This window comes from Tasmannia lanceolata, unplaced genomic scaffold (assembly GCF_043159265.1).
Source record: "Tasmannia lanceolata isolate RefF3 unplaced genomic scaffold, GAP_Taslan_0.1 ptg000002l, whole genome shotgun sequence".
Classification (NCBI taxonomy): Eukaryota; Viridiplantae; Streptophyta; class Magnoliopsida; order Canellales; family Winteraceae; genus Tasmannia; species Tasmannia lanceolata.
This window is the reverse complement of record NW_027518679.1, coordinates 5,942,681-5,963,388: the sequence shown is the minus strand read 5'-3', so window position 1 is coordinate 5,963,388 and position 20,708 is coordinate 5,942,681. Positions and strand designations below refer to the sequence as shown.

The window sequence follows — 20,708 nt, the reverse complement described above, 5'->3', positions numbered from 1 at the left end:
GCCTATGAAATCAGTCTCTGTCTAGCACAAAAATTTACTCCATAGAGATTGTATGAGTACATCATGGATGAGTAATAGTATCACTAAGATGTATGTGGATGTGTACTTGTTTGCATGCATGTAAACGTGAGTTTGTGACTATGTGTTTGAATGAGAATGTATGTGAGAAGATATATATGCGCATGTCTATAAATAGATGTATGTGTTTGAATGTGTATGTGTTCTCATAGGTATAGTGATCTTTAGTTTTGAATTTTTTATTTTTCGATCTCAAATGCTCAAAACTTTTAAAAGCAAACATCATCAATCTTGTAGATCTCGTCGAGCCGGTCAGTTCGACATATGGCGGCCCAAATTTGGCCAAAAGACGAGAGAGTTATGCTCGTTTAAAGTTTAGTCCAAAATGATATTTTTGTTCCAAGTGTTTTAGAAATTATCGTGTCGAGTAATTTTTGGGCTGCGTCTGATCGGAATTGTTCAAAACTGTCAACTGGAAAAGTATTTGTTATAATGTTTCCTAAAACTGTCTTATTGAGCAAATGTTTCCATAAATGCTTTTTAATATGTCAAAAACGACTTGCAAGCTTCAGTTTTTCTGAAAAAAATGTCATTTCTGCAACAGCAGCTTGCTGGCCATTTTTAGGCTATTCCAGATCTGTTTCGTCCGAAGCCATACAAAGAAAAAATATTCTTCACAAGATTTTCTAATACTTTGTCCTTGAGTGAATTTTTCCAGAAGCGATCTTTTAAGTGTCAAAACTAAGCCCGAACTTTCAGTTAAAACACTAATATGTCTTTTAATGGCGATGGATCGGAAGAGGCCATTTTCCGGCCACTTCTGGCCAGATCCGAACGAACTGATCAACTGAGAGAATGTCATTCATACTGAGATCTACAATTTTGATTGGTAGAGTTTTTGATGGTTCTGATGTTTGAGGGGTCCAAAAATCGGTGCAAAGTTGCATTTTTCACACTATATGTCATAATTGTGCTATTTCTTGAAAATCATGGACAACATGAGCTCTATTCAATTTTAATGAGTGTTTGGGATGTTTTGAGCTTGCTAGCAAGTCACAAATCGTATATTGAATCATTCCCATGATTTGTTTGGCATTTTTGACCATTTTTGGTGAAAATTACATGTTAGGTGGAAATTTTACCTTTTCTATTTTTTTAGATTGTTTTGAGCCTATATTGATTCTAATGCTTGTATCAGGGCGATGAAGGCGCTAGCCCAAGCCCATCCTTAGGGGACTTGCTCAGTCCAAGTAGCATACCCCTCCTTTGTATATAGGAGACTTGTCCAGTCTCATTCTCTTGCTTAACCTCCTCTTTGTGTGTCGTTTGGTTTTGGGAGAACATCCTACTCGGCTTGGCTTCATACCCCTACCCTTATGGGTATTGGGTTGCACATTTGTTGCACCCTAGGGCTAGGTAGCTGTCCGGCCCGGCTGGGTGTTTTACTTTTGCCAAATATGCACAGGGTCTCTTATTCCTTTTTACGTCATTTGTGTCTCGGAGACAAGCCTTGTCTCATGTAGAGAGTTTCCCCTTTAGGAGGCTTACCTAGCCTCATGTTAGAGTGGCATCCTCTTTTAGAGTGAGTCTTTGACTCGGTAGTGTTATTTGAGAGTCTCTGACTCATTTGTTCCCCTCTTTAGTGTTGTTAGTTCGGAGTTTCTCCTTTAGAGTTGTTGATTACTTCGCTTTGATTAGAGGCTAACTCAGTCTTATTAGAGCTTTGCTTGCTTGGGATCTTGGATCGTTTTCTCTCTTCTTGGGACGCTATCTTTCTTGTTGTGGTTTGTCTCTTTGAGACGCTAGTTGCTTATTCAGGGTTTCTCCTTTTGCTTTAGGGCTTTGCCCTAGTTTGTGGTTGTTCTTGCGTGTTCCCTTTAAGAGTGAATTCATCTAAAGGTCCCGAGCATTGGAAAAGCTTTAAAATCCAAACACATTCGAAAACTTTAAAAATATCAAAAACATTTGAAAATATAAAAAACCTTAAAAAATCTGAAGTGTGAGTGTTTCTTTTAGAAGCGTAGTTTGAGAGTTCGTTTCGAACTACGGTGGCTTGATCCTCTTCCACGAGGTACGTAGTGCAGCTTGGGATACATATCCCAAGTCCAGCCAAACTTTTTGTAAATAATAGTTTAAACTTTCTTCAAAAACCTTTAAAATCTTGTTTTCAAAAGATCTTCCTCTAGAGTTAGGAGTTTCTCCTAGATAGAGAGTTTTAGAGTTAGGGTTTTTCTTTTGATAGGTTGTTTGATTGTTTGTTTGCTGTGTGCTTGTTTTAGAGTTAGGGGTCTGTCCTAGAGTTATAGGAGCGCCTCCGTCCGGTCAGTTGGCGATTCACATCGCCGACTGATGACTAGGTCGTGGATACGTTAGCGATCCCTTGGTTTTCCTTAGGACACAGAGCCTAGTTACACATAGGTTGTAGGAACCACCTGCATTAGCTTAGGGCTAACCTGCATTTAGCTAGGACATATAGGGTGTCCTAAAATCTACAATTCACTGGAATTTAAATAATCGTTCAAGAAGCTTTAATAATTAGTCCGGTCTTTTAGATCGAGTCTAGGATAGAGGTCTAGGTGTCTTAGGCATCCTAGCTTAGAATAGGTACGAAGAACTACGTTGCCTTGATTCTCGTGGAGGCGGGGATACGTAGGCTTCTTTGGATGAATACCAGACCATCCGAGGACTCGGGCTAATAATTTAGAGTCTTAGGATTTGTCGTATTGTTATTGTGTGTTTTGATGTGTTTTTCTTATTTTCTAGTACTGATCCTATACCTTTTAGCTATAGCTTGCATGTGTTTGCACATCAGAACTTAGACACCCATTAGGCATGTCACTCATAATCTAGCTATGCTTAGGTGACACATCTTTCATTTTATTTTATGTGTGCTTATTATTTTATCCTCAGGAAATGCATGCTTAGGTAGACGAATCCCGAGGATTGTTCCCATTTCACATGATTTTTACCCAAACTTCTTTGGAGTTAATAATAAATGGCATAAGAGACCAGGTGCTTGCACTTGGGCGAATTGGGGGCGCCTAATCCCTTCCCCATTCGTCATCAGGCACGGACCTTTTGTATCTCTGGTTATCCATTGCAAACAGAGCATTTGTTTTGGTTCCATGGCTTGTCCATGGATGGCGACTCTGAGTTATTTTCAGGTATGTCTCGGTTTCGAGCCTTGGCTCCGGATCGAGACATATCTCTTTCTTTTTATATCGCCACTCATGCTATGCTGTGAGGGTGGCAGCAGTTTCGAGAGTTCCTTGGCAGAGCTCTCCCTTCACGTTGTGGAAGATCTAGAGGATCGCAGGAGGGATCTCGCATCCCTCCGCACCGTCCTCGGATCGGGGTCCACAGATTGGAAGATCTTCCTCTAGAGTTAGGAGTTTCTCCTAGATAGAGAGTTTTAGAGTTAGGGTTTTTCTTTTGATAGGTTGTTTGATTGTTTGTTTGCTGTGTGCTTGTTTTAGAGTTAGGGGTCTGTCCTAGAGTTATAGGAGCGCCTCCGTCCGGTCAGTTGGCGATTCACATCGCCGACTGATGACTAGGTCGTGGATACGTTAGCGATCCCTTGGTTTTCCTTAGGACACAGAGCCTAGTTACACATAGGTTGTAGGAACCACCTGCATTAGCTTAGGGCTAACCTGCATTTAGCTAGGACATATAGGGTGTCCTAAAATCTACAATTCACTGGAATTTAAATAATCGTTCAAGAAGCTTTAATAATTAGTCCGGTCTTTTAGATCGAGTCTAGGATAGAGGTCTAGGTATCTTAGGCATCCTAGCTTAGAATAGGTACGAAGAACTACGTTGTCTTGATTCTCGTGGAGGCGGGGATACGTAGGCTTCTTTGGATGAATACCAGACCATCCGAGGACTCGGGCTAATAATTTAGAGTCTTAGGATTTGTCGTATTGTTATTGTGTGTTTTGATGTGTTTTTCTTATTTTCTAGTACTGATCCTATACCTTTTAGCTATAGCTTGCATGTGTTTGCACATCAGAACTTAGACACCCATTAGGCATGTCACTCATAATCTAGCTATGCTTAGGTGACACATCTTTCATTTTATTTTATGTGTGCTTATTATTTTATCCTCAGGAAATGCATGCTTAGGTAGACGAATCCCGAGGATTGTTCCCATTTCACATGATTTTTACCCAAACTTCTTTGGAGTTAATAATAAATGGCATAAGAGACCAGGTGCTTGCACTTGGGCGAATTGGGGGCGCCTAATCCCTTCCCCATTCGTCATCAGGCACGGACCTTTTGTATCTCTGGTTATCCATTGCAAACAGAGCATTTATTTTGGTTCCATGGCTTGTCCATGGATGGCGACTCTGAGTTATTTTCAGGTATGTCTCGGTTTCGAGCCTTGGCTCCGGATCGAGACATATCTCTTTCTTTTTATATCGCCACTCATGCTATGCTGTGAGGGTGGCAGCAGTTTCGAGAGTTCCTTGGCAGAGCTCTCCCTTCACGTTGTGGAAGATCTAGAGGATCGCAGGAGGGATCTCGCGTCCCTCCGCACCGTCCTCGGATCGGGGTCCACACCCCAGAATCATCTTCTTCATCTCTTTCGGCTTCTGCCAATTTGAAGGAAACTTCTTCCCAGAAGAAAAAGAAAAATAAAATAAGCAGAAAGAAAGCCAAAGCCATGTTTCAAAATCTTATTACTGTTGACCAAGATATTTTCTCTTCTTATGAGGACAGAGTGAACAGCTTAACGGCTTCCCCATTGCCACCTACCAAAGATAAATCTCTCATTAACTATAATTCTCCGAATCCAGGTTCCCCCTCCTCTGGTTCAGAAAACCAAGATCTGGTTTTGGGCAATACCACCAAATCTAGTTTTGGGTGAAACCGCCTCCAAATCCACCTTGGTTTCTTTTGAAGAAAGTACTTCTCTTTTGGTTAGAAATCAGTCCTCTAGCCACAAGAAAATAGCTGGATCAGAGCATTCATTAGCCTTAAATGCATTCATGGAAAAAGATCTCAAAAAGCCTCAGGCTTCTGCAAGACCTGTCCTTTGTTTGGCTGGAAATTCTTCCTCTCCTAGACTTGTGCCTCTGATGGTCTTAAATGCCTCCATTGAAAAAACCACCCAAAGCATCCACCTACTGCCGGTCATAGGGGTGAATAAGTGTAGTAACTGACAGTATTATCAGCGCATTAACTGCTCCCGTCATTCACATGACTGGAAATTTGACTTCTCCAACAAGAGCAAGCCTTTTTATTGAAAATGAAAGTAAAAAAGGTGCCTCAAGGTGGCAAACCGGCCGGGCCGTGCTGGCCCGCGGCCCGGCGAGGCACGGCCCGCGAGCCCGGATGCCCCTTTTAAAAAATACGTTTTTTTTTTAAAAAAAGAAGTGTTTTTCTTTTTAAAAACTCGAGAATACCCCCAAAAGCTAATTGAACGGGCCGGGCCCGGCCCGGCGGGGTGCTCGCCTTGGAGAAAATTGGCCCGGCACGGCCCGTGAACCCTTCTGTGCCCGGCCCGCGGGCCCTTCCGGGCCTGATTTTTCTGCTGGCACGGCCCGTTTGCCACCTTCAAAGGTACCAGTTCTGAAAAACCCATTCAAATTGAACCCCCCCCCCCCCGCGCAGGTTATTTTTCACAAAAGTCTGCCTTTAAGGTCACTGGGTAAGGAATGTGAATGATCTTTCCCATCTCCCAAGGACATCAAGGCTTAGCAGTTTGAGGGTCCCCCACTTGGAATTGAACCCTCTCCTCGATTATCAAGCAAAGAGGATGAAAATATCTGCTCTTTTTTTTTCATCCTCTTTGCTTGATAATCGAGGGGAGGGTTCTATTCCAAGTGGGGGACCCTCAAACTGCTGAGCCTTGATGTTCTTGGGAGACAGGAAAGATGATTCACATTCCTTACCCAGATCATTGACCTTAATTGCAGACTTTTATGAAAAAGAACCTGGGCGGGAGAGTTCAATTTGAATGGGTTTTTCAGAACTGGTACCTTTATGACTTTCATTTTCAATGAAAATATCTCTTCTCCCTCTCTGCTAGAAGGGAATCCTTCCCCTAACACCTCTAGAAATACATCATCTAAAACAGGGGATAGCTCAAATGATAAAGTGGAGTCAGCCAGCACTACCCTAAAAATTTCCCACTCAGCTCCTCTCCCCTCAGAGATAGAAGGTGAGGTTGTGGGGTCCATTCTTTGTGCCAAATCTGGTCAGTTGAAGCTCCCTGGAGAAGAAAAATATCCAGTTATCTCCTCCAATTTCGGGTTTAACAAGTCCCATATCAGTATCCCTCCCTTGAAACCATGGTTTTAGATTTCGGTGGGGACCGAAACCTGTATTTGGCGAAATTAGAAATTTCACTATTTGCCAATTTTCGGCCGAAATTTAGGAATTTCGGTCCAAAATTTCAGTAATTGCGGTATGAAATTTCGAGAAAATGCCTTTTATTATTATTTTTTTAAAAAGCGTTACAAAATTTCAGCCGGAATTTTGGAATTTCGGCGAAATTTTTGTTCGGAATTTCGAACGTGAGTACCAAATTTCGACCAAAATTTCAGTTTTTCGGAAGTCCAAAACCGGTACTGAAATCGAAATTTTAAACCTTGCTTGAAACATGATGCCAATGGCACTGATGGAATTCAGCTTTCATCATTCCCTGCTAATATCAGTGCCTCTTTAAATGGATTGTCATTGGCATCGAAAGGTAAATTTGCAATTGGTAGTGGCTGTTAGGCCCAAAATTGGTTACATATGAGGCAGTGACGGAGGAGCTGATCTGGCGGGTACCAACTGCTGAACCGATTGAAGACTATACCCTGCACAGAAGTACACGAGATTAGAAGACCAAGCCGGAGTCGTAGCTCCGGACGGGCCCTTCGACACTCAAGTCAGTAGTGGGCACGGAAGTGGCAAATCAAAGTTAAAGATAGTCATTTTCCTTAGGAATTTGGTCCCTTCACCTTAGCATGGGTGAAGGCTATTTATAGTGGGAACTCTGGGGTGGTTGAATTACCTACCCCGGGACAGGTGTCGGCCCATGTGTGGACTTGATTTTACGTGCTCTTGGTAGATTACCAGACTACCCCTAGGGCTGGTGTCAACTTCATGGTGGGCCCTTCGGGAGCCACGTGTCGACAGCTAATTTGATGTGGCTTTTTATACCCCATCATTTGCCCCCCGGTTCTCCAAGTCATTGTAGTGACTTGGAGAAGCATGAGTGGTTGCGTTCCTGAGCGGTTGAATGAGTCGAGGTTCGGGATGAAGCGTCACATCCTGGCCGACTTAAGACGACCAGTTTTTTGTCCTTTTATGCACGCTCCATATCCTGGCCGGCCTGAGACGACCAGATTTTTGTCGTTTTATGCACGCGCCATATCCTGGCCGGCCTGGGACGACTAGATTTTTGTCGTTTTATGCACGCGTCATATCCTGGCCGGCTTGAGACGACCAGATTTTTGTCGTTTTGTGCACACACCATATCCTTGACGGCTTGAGACTACCAGATTTTTGTTGTTTTGTGCAAGCGACATATCCTGGTCGGCTTGGGACGACCAGATTTTTGTCGTTTTATGCACGCACCATATTCTGGCCGGCTTGCGACGACCATATTTTTGTCGTTTTATACACGCGCCATATCCTGGCCGGCTTGGACGCCATATCAAAGACTTGGACAATTTTTCATACCCATGTTGTATGCATATACATACAAAGTACATACATACACTATACACGTACATATTATACATATTCCCGTACTTATACATACGCGTCGCCTCGCGTTGTGTACCCTGCGTCATTAATGAGGGACACGTGGAGGCCCTTGGTTCGCGAATCTGAACCGCCTCAAGCCTTCATGGCTATAAGAAGCGGTAACTTACCCATTCACTCTTCACTTTTCACTTTTACTTTCCCTCCGCCTCGCTTCTGTTCTGCCTATTCGGGTCTGCGATTAGCTTTGTGGTCGTGGTCGTTGTTCAATTAGGTGCCTTTGAACCGGTAATCTTCTTTTTAGCACGTCTTTCCTTTATTTGACTGGCTTTTCTTTTTTTCGTATTCTTGATGTCCGGTTGTAGTTTTAGTTCTGAGTCAGACTCTAGATCGTCCTTGAGGGAATCCGCCTCTGCTAGCAGTTCAGGGTCCAGTTAATCGGAGAGGACCAAATCTAATCCGACCAGAATTCCCGGCCCGTACATGGCCAGCTCTAGGGGGATGTAGTTGCCCTTGACGAGCTTCTAGATAGTGGGGATGAGGTGATTTCAAACTTAAACACCACCCCAGTTCGAGCGGATAGCCCCTGTTGGGTAGAGGCGAGTGAGGGGAGCTATATTGCCGAGGCATCCACCTCCTTCATTCCGGGGCGGGCTGCAGAGGTCATAGCTGAGGCTCGGATGGACGCCAATCCTCAGTACAATATTGGGGCTCTTTATGAGGAGAACATCCTTGATGAGTCCAAACTAGGGGAGATCAGGGATAAGTATTGCATTCCTGAGCGGTTCAGGTTGAGAGCGGCAATAGAAGGAGATAGGGCTAGCAACGATAGTACCGATGTCTGTATTTATGAGGATGCCCTAATAGCCGGACTTAGGTTCCCTTACACCCCTTTTTTGCTGCGGTTCTCCGATATTATGGCCTGGCCCTGGCTCAGGTTGCGCCGAACTGGTGGAGAACGCTGGTCGGCTTTATGTACGTAGTCTGAGGTCGTCTACAAAGAAACTTGTCCATACCGCTATTTCGTATGTGAGCACATCTGAAGAGGCATAAGGACGGAGGTTGGATCTTTACCAGCCAGCGTCCGGAGGTGAAGATGATCACTGGCATCCTGACCTCCATACATAATTGGAAAAACAGGCTCCTCTATGTCGAGGACAGTGAACCTACTGGGCCCTAGCCGGTTCCTTTAAAATGGTCCACCCCCGACACGCTTGTGTTTAGTCGCAAGCCGCTCCTGGAGGGCGAGGATAAGCTCACGTTTGCCAAAATATGTGAGGAGCTGCAACGAGAGGGCTTGATTCATTGTGCAGATTTCTCCAGGGAAGAGATCCTGGTCGGGCTCGGCATTAGTACTGCGACCTGGGCAAATAGGTGACTTTAGGCTAGCCTTATTTCTGAGCTTTCTTTTTATTTCGTCGTTACTGATGCCTGTTTTTCTTGGTGAATTTCAGAGATGCAGAAGCAATCCGCACCGGAGAAGGTGAGACAGAATGCTTTTGGCGGGCGCCATAAAAGGAAGGCCCCCTAAACTTCCAGTCCTGCACCAGTCCAAGACGCACCGCCCTGAGGGAGTAGGCCAACAGTGAAGATCGTTGGTGCCTATGGCCGAGGACATGGATCCGGGCAGAACGTGGTCCCCGGCGTTTCGTCTACCCCTGCACGGCCCGCGGACAACGTTTTTCGCCCCAAGTGGGTTGTTCAGAAGAGCGACACCGGTCTGGGGGCAGCCGGGTCGCTAGGGCGATAGTCATCAGGGCTTGCTGAAAAAGGACAAGCTTAAGGTTCTGAACGAGCCTCCGGGCACGGCTGAGGAGGCTATGCTCTCTTTAATCTACCAGGTACTCTAATTTTTAGTTTAGCTCCTACCCGTTCGCTTCCTGGCCTGTTATTCATATCCTTTCCTTTTATTCGCAGATCGGATGTTACTATAATGACATCTGCGAGAAGAGCCGGGGCTTCTCCACAGCGATTACCCGATCTGGGGCTGAAATCGGCAAGCTGAAGCAGGAAGCCGAGGAGCTGAAAAGGTCCATTGATGAGAGGGACCAAGAGATCAGGAGGCTAAATGAAGAAATGGCCGCCCAAGGGGAGAAGGCCCTCGACGCCCTCAATAAGCAGAGAGAGAGAGGGCCCAAAATAGGCAGAAGAAGGCCCTGCAGGAAAAAGAAGACGAGCTCATTAACCTGTCCACCGAGTCCTACAAGTTGGGATTTACAGACTGCCTTGAGCAAGTCAAGGGGACTAATTCAAATGTCGTCCTGGACGGCATTATCCTGCCTGAGCCGGGGGTCTTGGAAGCGGATGAGCAGAGCGCCCTTCTAGTCGTGGACGCTTCAGAGGCGAACGACCCTCGGCGGGGCGGCAGCCGCGAGGATTCTTGACCTTCTCGTCCCATTTTTTTTTGTTATGGCCCTCAGAGGCCCAGTTTTTGTGCATTTGCCCATCTGGGCTTTTATGAATAGAGGTTATATTTTCCAAGTCTCCTTTATTGCTTTGGCTTGTGTTCGTCTCTGCTTTAACTAAATCGGTTAGTTTCCTAAGTCTTTAGGCCAAACTAAAAATTCAGCTCGGGAGCTCATATCTGAGTCTGGGAACTTCGATTTTCGTTCGGGGTTGGTTTTCTACCCTAGGTCGTTCCGACCAGAAGTGTGCTTCCTGTCTTTTTGGAGACGAACCGGGGTAAACCAAGCAGCTTATATCCAAGTTGTATAACATGGATTTTTATTCAAGGTTGGTTTTCTACCCTGGTCCGTTCCCGACCAGAGGTGCGCTTTCGGTCTTTTTGGAGACGAGCCGTGGTGAACCAAGCAGCTTATATCCAACTTGTATAACATGGATTTGTATTCAAGGTTGGTTTTCTACCCTGGTCTGTTCCCGACCAGAAGTGCACTTCCAGTCTTTTTGGAGACGAGCCGGGGTGAACCAAGCAACTTATATCATCTGAGCCGAAGAACTCGGAGCTTGTAAAAGAGTATCTTTTTTCATTATCCAAAAATTCAAGCGCAATTACAATGGTATCCGCTCTTGGACCTTCGAAGGTGGTAGGCTATTGGAAGTATCTTCGAAGGTTTTTCAAGTTCCATGCGTGGGGCAGCAGGTGCTCGTCAAGTGTCTCCAGTTTGTAGCTTCCTGGGCGTATGATTTCTTTCACTCGGTACAGCCCCTCCCAGGTCGGGGGGAGTTTGCCTACCCTCTTTGGCTGAGAGACAGCGGCCTTCCTCAGGACTAGATCGCCCCCGCGGTATTCTCTAGGGCGTATCTTCATGTCATGATAGTTGGACACTTTCTGCTTGTAGGCCGCCACTCTGATTCAGGATTCTTCTCGGATCTCTTCCAACAAATCTAAGTTCGCACGGAGTCCGTCCTCATTGAGCTGTTCATTGAAGTTGCTGACTCTAGAAGATGGGACATTGACATCAACAGGAATTACTGCCTCAGTTCCGAAAGACAGGTTGAAGGGCGACTCCTCCGTCGCGGTGTTCGGGGTGGTACGATACACCCATAGGACGTGGTAAAGTTCATCAGCCCACCAACCTGCTTTCTCATCTGATCTTTTCTTGATCCCCTGGAGCAGGATTCTGTTCGTAACTTCAGTCTGCCCATTCGTCTGAGGGTACACCACCGAAGTGAATCTTTGTTCGATTTTCAGATCCGAGCAGAATTTTTGAAAGTTTCGGCAGTCAAACTGCTTGCCGTTGTCCGTTATCAAAAGTGGGGTGTCCCAAATCTGCAAACTACTGACTTCTAGAAGAAGGTCTGTATGTTTTGCTCCGTGATCTGGGCCAGAGGTTCGGCCTCCACCCACTTGGTAAAGTAATCTATAGCAACTACAAAAAATTCACGTCTTCCGGAGGCCGGTGGAAAAAGGGCCCAGAATATCCATCCCCATACTGCAAAAGGGAGTGGACTGATGATCGGAGCCATGGGTACCGCAAGTTGGTGGATGGTGAGAGAGAATTTCTGACATCTTTCGCACTTTTAAAATAGGCTCAGCGCGTCTTGCTTCAAGGTCGGCCAATATAGGCCTCTTATCAGTATTTGATGGCCAGGGCCTTGCCCCCCAAGTGCTCCCCGCAGATTCTTTCGTGAGTCTCCTGCAAGGCATATGCGGCGTCGCTTGGCCGGAGGCATTTCAAGTAGGGGAGACTGTATGACCTTTTGTATAGGTTCTCACCGTCGAGGGAAAATCTTACTGCTCTCTGTACCACTTTGCGTGCCTCTTTCTTTCCTTCAGGAAGTTTCTCGCTTTGTAAATAATCGATGATCTCGTCCATCCAACATGGCTCGTTGTCGACCTGCATTACTTCTACGATCTCGTTCTCAATACTAGACTTCTTCAGAAACTCCATGCATATATTCGCGAGAGCGGTGTAACCTGAGGCTGCTAATTTGGATAGCACGTCTGCCTTCGTATTTTTCGTTCTTGGGACCCTGACGACTTCAAAGTTTTCAAATTTGTCAGGCAGGTGGCAGACTTCTGCCAGGTATTTGATCATTCACTCATCACTGGTCTCATACGTTCCTTGAAACTGGTTGACGACCAGTTGGGATTCGCAGTATGCTTTTAGTCTTTGGGCATGGGTTTGGATTGCTAGGTTCATTCCGGGGATGAGAGCTTCATATTCTGCTTCGTTGTTGGATGCGCGAAACCCAAACCTCACCGCATATTCCAGGACGAAGTTTCCTGGCCCGGTAAGGAACACGCTAGCTCCGCTACCTAGCTTGTTTGAGGATCCGTCCACATACAATTCCCAGAGCAAATCTTGCAGCGAATTCTGTCCTTCAGATGGAGTCGCAATTTCCTCAGCCATGGGTTCCTTTTCGGCTTGGGCTTGCCCCTAGGTGTAGTTAGCTCCTCTCCACCTGGAAGCTAGATTGTTTCTGCTTCTGAGGCGACATCCTGCAGGGGCATGGTGCATTCCGCAACAAAGTCGGCCAACACTTGAGCTTTTATCGCCGGCCTGGGCAGGTATTGAATATCAAATTCGCTGAGTTCTATGGCCCACTTCACAAGTCATCTTAAGGTGTCCGGTCTATGGAGAATCTATCTGAGCGGCTGATCCGTCAAGACCTTTATTGTGTGCGCTTAGAAATACAGCCTCAATTTTTCTGGCCGCCGTGACGAGGGCATATGCCAACTTTTCAACTCGTTGGTATCTGCTTTCGGCATCATGCAGGACCTTTCTAACATAGTAGATTGGTTTCTACTGGTTGTGCTCTTCTCAAATAAGTACTGTTGCTAAGGCCATCAGGCTCACTGATAGGTACAGTATTAGCTCTTCTCCCGGTTCTGGCTTTGTTAACAACGGTGGGGAGGATAAGTACAGCTTCAGCTCTTCAAACGCAATTGACACTCTGGTGTCCAGGGTGCTGTTATGATTCCTTTGACCGCAATGCGGCCACCATTCCGGTTAGGCGCTGCACTTCCCTAATGGTTTTCGGTGGAGTGAGCTCCACTACCGCCTTGATTTTTTCAGGGTTCCCTTCGATTCCTCTTCTGCTCACCATGAACCCGAGGAATTTTCCAGCGCCAGCACCGAACGTGCATTTTGTTGGGTTGAATTTCATGTTATGCTCCCTCAAAACTTGGAACGTTTCTTTCAGGTCGGAGACATGATCTTGTGAGCTCTGGCTCGTAACCAACATATCATCTACATAAACTTCCATGTTGTGGTCGATTTGCTTTTTGAAGAGCTTCTTTACGAGCCTCTGGTATGTTGCTCCGGCATTCTTCAGACCGAAAGGCATGACGCGGTAACAGTACGTTCCCTGATCCGTTACAAAGGATTTTTTTGTATATTCGATTCGTACATTCTGATCTGATTGTCTACGGAGAAGGCGTCCATGAAGCTCAGCAGTTCGTGACCTGCGGTGGCATCTATCAATTGATCAATTTTGGGGAGTGGATAGCTGTCCTTAGGGCAGGCTTTGTTCAAATCAGTAAAGTCTATGCAAGTTCTCCATTTCCCGTTGGATTTCTTTACCATAACGACATTTACGAGCCAGTCCGGGTATTGGATCTCTTGGATGAAGTCGGCCCTTAAGAGCCTCTCCACCTCCTCTTTGATTGCTTGTCACCTCTCTGGGGCGAAATGTCTTCTTTTCTGCTTTACTGGTTTGCAAGTTGGATCGACGCCGAGCTTGTGCATACTGACCTCAAGGTCTATACAAGGCATGTCTGCGGGGGCCCACGCGAAGACATCTGCATTGTCCCTCAGAAACTGGGTGAGTTCCTGTCGAGCGCCGCTGCCCAAAGAGGAGCCGATTTGAACAATCTTCTCGCTATTGTCCAAGTATAGAGGAATGGTGACTAGGTCCTCGGCTAGTTCATTTACGGTGATTTGAGCTTCATCTCCCAGATCGAGTAGCTCAATCGGTAATGATTCTGACGCATTTTTGCCTTTGAGTGCCATGACATAGCACTCTCTAGATTGTGGCTGATCTCCTTTGACCTCACCCACGCCACTTGGCGTTAGAAACTTCATTTTTTGATGGTACGCGGAGGCAACGACACGGACAAGATTCTGACCAGGTTGTCCCAAGATAGCGTTGTAGGCCGACGTGGCCCTCACTACCAGAAATTTGATCATTGCGAAAGCTTGATGGGGAGGTTCCCCAACAAGGACTGGGAGTTCGATCTGTTCTTCGACTTTAACAACTTCTCCCGAGAACCCGAACAAGTCTGAGTTCGTCGGCTTTAGACGGTCATCTACTATCATCATTTGTTTGAAAGCGTGATAGTATAGGATGTCAGCTAAACTCCCATTATCAACCAGAATTTTCTTCAACTCCCAGTTTGTAACTAGCATGGTTATGACCAGGGCGTCGTCATGGGGGAGTATCAAGTTGTCGAGATCTGCGTCTGAGAACGAGATTTCATTTTCTGCTTTATCTTCTTATTGCATTTGTGGATGACGTTGATTCGGTGCGCATATACGAGCCGCTGACGAAGTTCCCCCAGCCGCCGGTCCTCCCATAATGGTGTTTATGACCCCCTTAGGCTGGGATCAGTGCATTTCAGGATGTGGGCTCGCTGGCGATGGGGATTCATTCCGTGCAGGAGGCGGCTGGGATTGTCGAGGACTTCGGCCCTGAGGACTTCTCTCCCTACGTTCCCTCCTGTGGCCGTCATCTCTAACATACTTCTTCAGGTACCTTCTGTTAATCAGCAGCTCAATTTCCTTTTTGAGGTGCTAGCACTCATCGGTGTCGTGCCCGTGGTTCCTGTGGAACCGGCAGTACTTTGACTTGTCCCTCTTATTTCCCTTGGAGAGCATTTTGGCCGGCCATCTCACGAAGTCCTCCTTCTTGATTGCGGCTTGTATGTGTCTTCTGGAAGTGTTGAGAGGGATGTAACTTTCCTCCTTCCTCTGGGGGCTTCTCTCTCTTCTTGGAGCCTTATCGTCCCTACGTTGCTTGGTAGGGTTCTTTTCTTCGAAGGTTCTCTTCCGGTTCGAGTCTAAGGCGGCAAGTGTTTCCTCCATGGATATGTATTCTTCAGCGCCAATGAGTGCGGATTTCTGTGGGCTACTGATCACCGGAAATCGTTGGACCTGGCGCCTGCGAGAAGTGCATTCGCGGCGGCTGAAGGATCTAAGTTCGGCGTCAGAGGAACTCGTCTGACTAGGCGTGGAGGAGCATCATAGTTCTGAAAGCTTCTAAATGGTCCATGGGATCGGTGGTTCCGTCATATTGCGGGACCTGCGACATCTTGAATCCCCTGGGTGCTGGTGCTTGCAACACTTGGTCAGTGAAAGGCGGTCTACTTGTGAATGTCCTCGAAGTAGGCCGGCCCTGGTCCTTTGCCAGTTCTTCAATTCGGTGGTCTATCTCCTTGAATTTTCGTAGCATTGGGTCAGCCCTTGTTTCTTCTCGGCTCATCGGCCTGTTTCTTTCCTCCACCGTTGGACTCGCAGCCAAGCCAGAGTGGCTTGCTAAGGTTCTTTGACGACGCCGGGATTTATCCCGGGGCTCGAGATCCTCCTTGGCTTGGCGCCTCTGCACCGATCGAGACCGTGACCGGTGGCGGTGATGCGGCTCTGTTTGCGCATGTCTAGTTTGGGAGTGATGGACTTGTCTTGTAGAGTGGTGGGTCTGACCTCGGCTGGGATTTATAGGCTCTCTCTTAAGGAAAAAGACGACCATCTTTAACTTTGGTTTTGCCACTTCCGTGCCCATTACTGACTCGAGTGTCGAAGGGCCCGTCCGGAGCTACGACTCCGGGTTGGTCTTCTGACCTCGTGTACTTCTATGCAGGGTATAATCTTCAATGGGTTCAGCAGCTTGTACCCGCCAGATCAGCTCCTTCGTCACTGCCTCATCTGTTACCAATTTTGGGCCTAACAGTGGCCCTCCTAAAACTCCTTGGAAAATGCTATTTTCTAGGCAAGAGTCACCCCCAGCTGATACCAACCTCTAGGGCTGCAACTCGGGTCGGGCGGGTCGGGTTTTGGAGAACCCAACCCTACCCGAGAAATATCTCGGGTCGGGTCGGGTCGGGTTTTTTCACGTTGACGCAATTTTTTAAGGAAAATTCTTGTTTGGCAAGACAACTCAACTCATAGAAGTAGAAATTACACTCACATTACACTTGAATCAAACAATGATGTAATTACACTCACACTACACTTGAATCAAACAATGCCGTAATCAAACAATGTTGTAATTACCATCAAACAATGCTGAATCAAACGCTTGAATCAACTCAACTCATAGAAGCAGAAATTACACTCACATATAATAACAGTGGGTGCGTGGGTTTTCACTTTTAACTTTTAACTAACAATAGAAAAAAATGAACATACTATAACTTATGTAACTCGGGTCGGGCCCCTTCAAACCCGGCTCTACCCGAGATTCATGCGGGCTTTTGAATGCTCAACCCGGCTCGACCTGAAACCCATGAAACCTGAACCCGACCCAGGTTATTTTCGGGTCGGGTCGATGCGGGTCGGGTAAAACCCGGCTCGAGTTGCAGCCCTACCAACCTCAACCTCATCAACCCTTGTGACCTCATCAACCCTTGTGATAAGGAAAAGGAAAAAATGGAGCTTTTTTTCAATGATGAGGTGATTCAAGAATTTGAAGACAAATGGGCTAACTGCCTAGTGGGTTAATTTTTAGGTAAGAGGCCATACTTCCTCTCTCTCAGAGAGAGCTTAGTCCGAAGATGGAAGCTGAATGGTGAATTACACTTGTTCACTTTAGATAATGGTTTTTTCCTTTTCAAGTTCTCTTGTCCAGCCGATTGTATCCGAGTCCTCGAGGATACTGGGCATAGTTTTGGAGGTAAACCACTCATCCTTCAGCGCTTGGAGCCGGAAATCTCCTTTGAAAAGAAATGCATTTAGGAAATTCCTGTATGGATTCGTCTCCCGGGTGATGGGGCACAAATACGGCTACGCTCCCAGATATCGCCACGTGTCATCCATGCACGAGCAGAGCCCAACCATCATGAAGAATGGCGTTGGAAAACGGCAAAGATCACACATTCATGACACGTGTCGCCCTCTCGCCGTCCATACCTCATCATCACAAATTATGAAAGAAAATGGCCACGCGCGCCGGCAAGACAGAGGGACGGCCCAATCCTGCAAAGGAAGATTTTCCCTCCATAATGATGAAAAGAGCCGCACACCTCCCTTTAAAAGGAGAGGAAGGTTGGCCCTGCAGAGGGAGGAGGAAAAGAAAGGAGGAAAAGAAAAGAGGAAAAGAAAGACGAAAGGACGAGGGAACCGGTTCCCCGCTCCGCCACACCGAAAAAGAGGCGAGGCAACAACAGAGGAGGCTAGGAGCTCGATCCTATTCTCCCTGCTAGTCCCCTCCGACCCACTCACTCACACACCCAGAAAAGAGCCCGCGTGCTGCCCCTGGTAACCCTGATCGAAACTCCCTTCCCCCTCTCGCTGTTCTTTATATTGATTGGTCGAAGGATCTGACTTGGGTGTCGAAGTGGTCGTCCGGGACCCACCCCGGACCCCCTGACCCCCTTTGTTTGTGATTGCAGACCCCGCGGAGGCCCTCTACCGACCGCGCGATCGCAGACCCGGATTCAGACGCCATCATATTGGCGCCATCCGTGGGACTCGTCGAGTACTGAACGCCTTATGGCGATGAGAAACCACACCCAACAGCAAGAAATAGGGGTAATGACCAGAAGCCAGGCTCAACGCGCACAAACCAGCACCTCAACCTCCCAAGAACCCAACTCACCGCCCTCGGGCCGACACCAACCCTCCTCTAGCACGCCGCAGATGGTCCCCACCATGGAAATGTTCAACGAACTTCGCCGAGAACTACTCCAACGCTTGCCTCCTCCGACCTCGGAGAGGCCCCCAATAATGCAGGACCAGACAGAGGCCTATGGCGAAGGCAACGAGGAACAACCAGGGGAATGCCATCCCCGGCGAAAGCGAGCACCGACTCGCCGGACGCCGTCCCTGTCAGCCAATAGTCCTCTGCCCCCCGCAACTAGGGGATACCAACGAGACATCGGGAGGCAGGCTACAAACAGCCGCGCTCCCCCTGTCCAAGCTACCCGCCTCCAGGAACCACCCCTGGCTCGGGCGGAAGAAGTGGCAACATCAGCACAACCGCCCGGCGTGGACCCGATAGCTGACCTACAAAGACAGATCCGGGAGGTAAAACTATAAATGAAAAAACCCTACGCCCACGGCATCCTCGATGAGTGGGAAAGGGAGACGGCATCCCCATTCACCTCGGAGGTCTTAAAAACCCCAGTAGAAGCAGGCATAGACCTCTCCCGCTTCGGTCTGTACGATGGAAGCACAGACCCCCTCGAGTTCCTCCAAACCTTCAAAAGGGTAATGACGCTCTGAGGCGCGTCGGACGGATTCATGTGCAGAGCCTTCGCGTCCCTACTAAGAAAAACCTCCAACGACTGGTACATGAGATTGGAGCCCGACTCCATCGCATCCTTCCACGAATTTGGGAGGAAGTTCAGCGCAAGGTTCGCCAACAACCGCCTCCGCCATGATCCAGGGGATGCCCTCTTAGCCCTCCGGCAAGGAAGAAACGAGACCCTGAGAGACTTCATGTTGAAATTCAACGCCGAATTAGCCCAACTTTCTAACATGGACGTCCAAATAGCGGTCGCCACACTAAAGCATGCCACCACTGATCCGAATCTCAAGTTGCACCTCACCCTCAAGCCACCACGGGACCTACAGGAACTTGAAGCCAAGGCTGATAAGTTCGTACGAGCGGAAGAAGCCTGCGCTCGAGAACAGAATCAGCCTGGCCCCGATGAAAGGAAAAACGACGGCCGAAGGGCCATAAAGCCACGTGCCGACAAGAGGCAGGCAGGCAGAAACCCCGTCCGCGTCTTCGAGAGACTCGGAACCGCCCCGCTAAAGTTCCCCCTCTCCCACGTTCTACTGGCCATCAGGGATCAGGGTCTCCTGACCCCCCCCCCCCCAAGAGAATGGCCACAGACCCAAAGAAGAGGTCCGCTCGAAAATTCTGCGAATTCCACGGGGACCACGGCCACGAAACTGACCATTGCTTCCACCTCCGCCTCCAACTGGAAAAGTTGGCCGAAGAAGGGCACCTAAATCAATATCTCAGGAGCCCTGACAAAAGCTCGCGCGAAGTCCAGCATCCCTCCAACGAGCCCAGAGGTAGGCATCGGTCACCCAATGGACGCCGGTCCAACAACCGTCGCCGATCCACAAGCCGACATCGATCCCCTAGCAGGCATCGCACAAGAAGCAGACGCCGATCCCGAAGCAGACGCGACGCGCACTGCCACCAGCGCCCCTGGAAAGAGGAGCCCCCCGAGCAACCACAGGCCCGCGAACAGCCGCCCACCATTATCGGGAAAATCAATATCATCACGGGTGGGCCAGCAGCGGGAGGGCCGACAACCGCCGGCAGGCGGGCATACGCGGAACGAATATTCTCCATGGATATGCCTTCTAAAAAGGCCCGAACGGATCCACCCCTACAAGACCAGATCATCACTTTTTCCAACGAAGACCTCGACGGGCTGCAAGTCCCGCACGACGACGCACTGGTCATCAGACTGGTCGTCGCCAACTTCGATATAGGAAAAATCCTGGTGGACACAGGAAGCTCCGTCAACGTGCTACACCTCGAGACTTTCGAAGAAATGAAACTGGGCAAAGAAAGGCTGGGACCCGCGGAATACTCTATCTACGGGTTCTCTGGTGCGTCCGTACGGGTCGACGGCAAGATCGACTTACCCGTAACCTTCGGGACGTACCCCCTCCAAAAAACCATCCTGACCACCTTCCTGGTCATAAATATACCATTCACTTACAGCGCCATCATTGGACGCCCTGCTCTAAGAGATTTGGGAGCAGTAGTCTCCACCCCCCACCTCAAGATGAAATTCCCCACTCCAACCGGGGTAGGGGAGGTTCGGGGACAACAAATGATAGCACGCCAGTGCTACGCAGCAAGCCTGAGAGGAACCACCGCCCCGGCCGAAAATTTCACGATCGGTAGTGAAGATCCCCGGCAGCGGGCCCGCACAATCAGAGGAGAGCCCGCCGAGGAGCTGGACTCCATCCCCCTAGCCGAAGATCAACCGGAGAGACAAGTCCGGATCAGCTCCCTGCTAAAAGGCCCCCTGCGAGATCAAATGATCTACTTTCTCAGAACAAACAAAGACATGTTCGCATGGTCTGCCAAGGATATGCCCGGGATACCCAAGGAACTGGCCGTTCACAAGTTAAATGTGAACCCAGCCCTTAAACCCGTCCGGCAGAAAAAAAAGGAACTTCGCGATAGAGTCTCAAACTCACATAAAGGCCGAAGTGGAAAAACTACTACAAGCCGGGTTCATCAGAGAAATCCAGTACCCCGAGTGGCTGTCAAACGTCGTCATGGTCAAGAAAGCTAGCGGAGGTTGGCGGGCCTGTATAGACTTCACAGACCTAAACAGGGCCTGCCCAAAGGACCCCTACCCCCTGCCGCGCATAGACCAACTAATCGACGCCACATCC

The 20,708-nt window shown here is 48.1% G+C and overlaps 1 protein-coding gene across 1 annotated transcript; it reads right to left on the bottom strand.

Annotated features, from left to right (window-relative positions):
- Window positions 1–11,750: 11,750 nt before the first annotated feature.
- LOC143887722 (uncharacterized) lies at window positions 11,751–12,530 on the bottom strand. Its single transcript, XM_077391887.1, has 2 exons — window positions 12,238–12,530; window positions 11,751–12,150 (listed from the first exon to the last, which is right to left on the bottom strand). Exons 1-2 carry the CDS (start codon window positions 12,528–12,530, stop codon window positions 11,751–11,753), a joined length of 693 nt encoding a protein of 230 aa, XP_077248002.1.
- Window positions 12,531–20,708: the final 8,178 nt, after the last annotated feature.